Source organism: Microtus ochrogaster, unplaced genomic scaffold (assembly GCF_000317375.1).
Source record: "Microtus ochrogaster isolate Prairie Vole_2 unplaced genomic scaffold, MicOch1.0 UNK155, whole genome shotgun sequence".
Taxonomy (NCBI): domain Eukaryota; kingdom Metazoa; phylum Chordata; class Mammalia; order Rodentia; family Cricetidae; genus Microtus; species Microtus ochrogaster.
In genome coordinates this window covers 198,137-201,462 of record NW_004949253.1, presented here as the reverse complement: position 1 = coordinate 201,462, position 3,326 = coordinate 198,137, and the positions used below count along the sequence as shown (strand labels likewise).

Sequence of the window (3,326 nt, the reverse complement as noted above, 5' to 3'; positions counted from 1 at the left end):
CCTCAATAAGAGGTAAAAATAATCTCCACTAGGGTTTTGGTAGACTTGGTCTTATGTAGGGCTTACACACAAAACAGCAGCCATTATGAGTTCATGAATGTGATCACCATGTCACATCCAGTACACAGGATTTCACAGCACTGCTCCCCATGCTCCACCTTTTATATTCTTTCTGCCTCTTCTTCCTCTGTGTTCATTCAGCCTAGGAGGATCATGAATGACACTAAAAATTTGTGTGTCAAACAGTAGAAAAAAGATTGGTTGGGGAGGAAGACTGCCTGTTTTGATCATTTTTAGAATCTAGATTATGTGTTTACTGTTCTTGCTTCTGTTTTATAGATTTTGGAACTGGAGTGAAAACCCTAGGAAGGTAAAACATTTTATGGGAGAAACAAAGAGTACCAAAGGCAGAGTTATACTGACGATGTGAAAGCAAAAGTGAGGTGTGCTGAGAGAAAGAGGATGAGTAGGGAGGAAAGAAGAGAATTTAAGAAAATGTTAACTAAAAAAAGTCATCCTAACACTTAATCAAAATCCCAGAATATGCTAATTATATTAATTGGATGAAATAAAAACCAGGCTAAGACAACCTAAAAGCAGTCATGGCTTGCCTGGTGTAAACATGAAGAAGATGGTAGAGAATTTAAATAAATCAAAGTGAGAACATTAGGATACAAAAAGTGAGTTAGATGAAAATAGAACCATGTAACCGCAAAGTGGTAGTGAAACACTAACAAGACTTGTTTCGTTTTTAAGTGTCCTGTTGGCTGGAAACAGCATTTTCTCAGAAATTATTAAAATTGAGAAAATTCCCAAGTATTCCCATAACAGAGTAGGAGTCCTGCAAAGATCACATTGCAGGTCTGACCCTATCTAAGAGACACAAAATGGAGTAGAACTGTCCAGTCCAGATAACGGGAAATGATGAGCTTGTGTATAGAAACAGAGATATGTGTGGAACTCTTTAATTTTACATTTATAAAAAGAAGAAATATATCATGGAATGAAAACAGGTTCTGTGAATTTGCACAAAAGAGAACAATAGGTGATGAATCCTTAACCAGGAAAGGATGAAAACTGAATTACAAAACTGTGTCAGTTTCTGTAAATGTCATCATTGTCTTTGATTACTATTATCCTCTTTGAGAAATGCCTTCCTATACCTGGAAGACACGCAAATAAGTCTTCTCTATGCCCATGAACACAAGCACTATCCTGTAGCTCTGGCAAAGGAGCCCAGCCCTGAATTCCCAGGTCCTTCCATTCAGTGATTTCCACTAAAAACAGGCCACTCACCATGTATTTGAGACTTAGTTCACTTTTTCTTGTCATTATTTTAAAAGGTAATTTATAGAGATGAGACGTGTGTCATGTGTGTGCATGAGAATGAAAAAATGGATTTTGGTCAGTTTTTATCAGATTTCTCTGCACTTCAGGTGTCTAGTGAGAGGTGCAGTTGGTGGAGTCTTGGGGATTCTTAGTAAAGCCTGAAAAGCTCATGAGACTCTGTGGTTGCCCCTTCAGTAACTATAACATGAACTGGGTCTGCCCAGACATGGGTAAGGGGCTGGAGTGGTTTGCATGCATTAGTGGTGGTAGTAGTTTTATCTACTATGCTGATGTCATGAAGATCTGATTCACCCTCTCCAGAGACAAGGAGAAGAACACTCTGTACCTGGAAATAGGCAGTCTGAGGTCTGAGGACACAGTCATGTATTACTGTGCAAAGTACACAGTTAGTGAATACTACTGTGAGCTCAGACGCAAACCTCCCTGCGGGTTTCTAAGGACCAGCAGGGGGCACTAAGTTCACATAGAGCTCTGGGTCACAGTAGAGCCTATTGGGAGAGACTGAAAAGGCCAGACACATCTTTGATGTGCTGATTCTCTTTATCACAATTAGGAATTCCCTCTACAGATGTGGTGTGTAGTAATCCTTAAAGTGTCCAAATGTTTATTTAAATTTCTGTTTTTAAGTTTGGTAAGTGTTTTTGTATTTATTTTATTCATTTTTATTTTATAAAATTGTATTTATATATGTATGTATTTGTTATACTGTTTTTCTTCCTCTCTCTCCCTTCCTTTAACCCTACCCCCGTATATGTGTGTATTTGTGTACATTTTGATATGTGATTCATTCACCTGTCAATCAGAACCTTATTTTAAAGACAAGTTGTATCAAATGGCCCTGTTGCTTGCTGGATGCTGTTTGTTCATTTCCCGGCCTCCCAGACTCCCAAAATAATCACTGTCAAGCATATTAGTAGCTACCACTTATATCTTTAGTTAACCCATTTCTATTAATGTTATATTTTACCATGATGCTCATGGCAAGGTTGTGGCAGGTGGCTCATGTCTTTCTCTTCTGGCAGATACATGGAGTTTCACTCACTCTGCCTACTCTCTCTATATATATCTTTTCCAGCCTGGTTATATTCTGTTAAGCCATTGGCCAAAAGCACCTTATTTATTAACAAATAAAAGAAACACATAGACAGAAGGACTTCCTGCACCATGGCTTGGAGATTACAAATGGTTAGACTAGTTTTAGTGAGTCCCAGTGATTATGCTATCTCCACATCCCATGAATGGGAAAGCAGATTGGCTGACACGCAGTTCTTTTTGTAGCCCTGAAGACTTGAGCTCATAATTAAGATCCCAGTTGAAGACTCTGTTTCAGCAAGAATCTGAACTGCAGAGCTATGTTGATAGCCCCATTTAAGTTGCATTTTAAACTTAGGGTGTACTCAGACATGAACAAAAGGAAAACTGTCATAAAGGGTGGAACTGATTCTGCAGTGAACAGCATCAGATCTTAAGGAAATAAAGAAACAGGAGATTGTAAATCATAGACTCAGTGCAGTTCATAACCTTATGTGAGTCCCAACCTCTGAATGTCTCCATGATCACTACACCATGCACACAGAAACATGTATGTGTAACTCAAAATACTGTATTTGCCATGTGTTGGTGGTGCACATATTTGATTTTAGCACTAACCAGGCAGAAGCAGGCTGGTCATTTGAGTTCAAGCACAACCTGGTGTGCAGAGTCAGATCCAGGACAGCTAGGGCTATTCCACAGAGAAATCCTGTCTTCAAAAAAATATTTATTTAACAAACTACTAATATAGTGCAGGGATTAAATTTGAAGGAAGTGTTCTTGAGTAGTACATACGATGTTTTGATTCAAAAAGAAACATTTCAAGTATTAATTGCTCATTTTAATTAATAAATACTGTGTTTGAATCATCACTACTTCCTGTTAAAGTTTAGGATGTATTCCTCATCAAAAGAACTGTCTCATTTTTCTTCTCAAGAAAAACT

General features: G+C 38.1%; 1 gene segment (V, D, J or C); it reads left to right on the top strand.

Annotated features, from left to right (window-relative positions):
- LOC101986843 overlaps positions 1–1,807 on the top strand; it is a 7,906-nt gene extending 6,099 nt beyond the window's left edge. The window contains 2 exon segments of the V gene segment in view: positions 340–370; positions 1,651–1,807. Of these exon segments, the coding sequence occupies positions 340–370; positions 1,651–1,807 (188 nt within the window).
- The last annotated feature ends 1,519 nt before the right edge of the window (positions 1,808–3,326 follow it).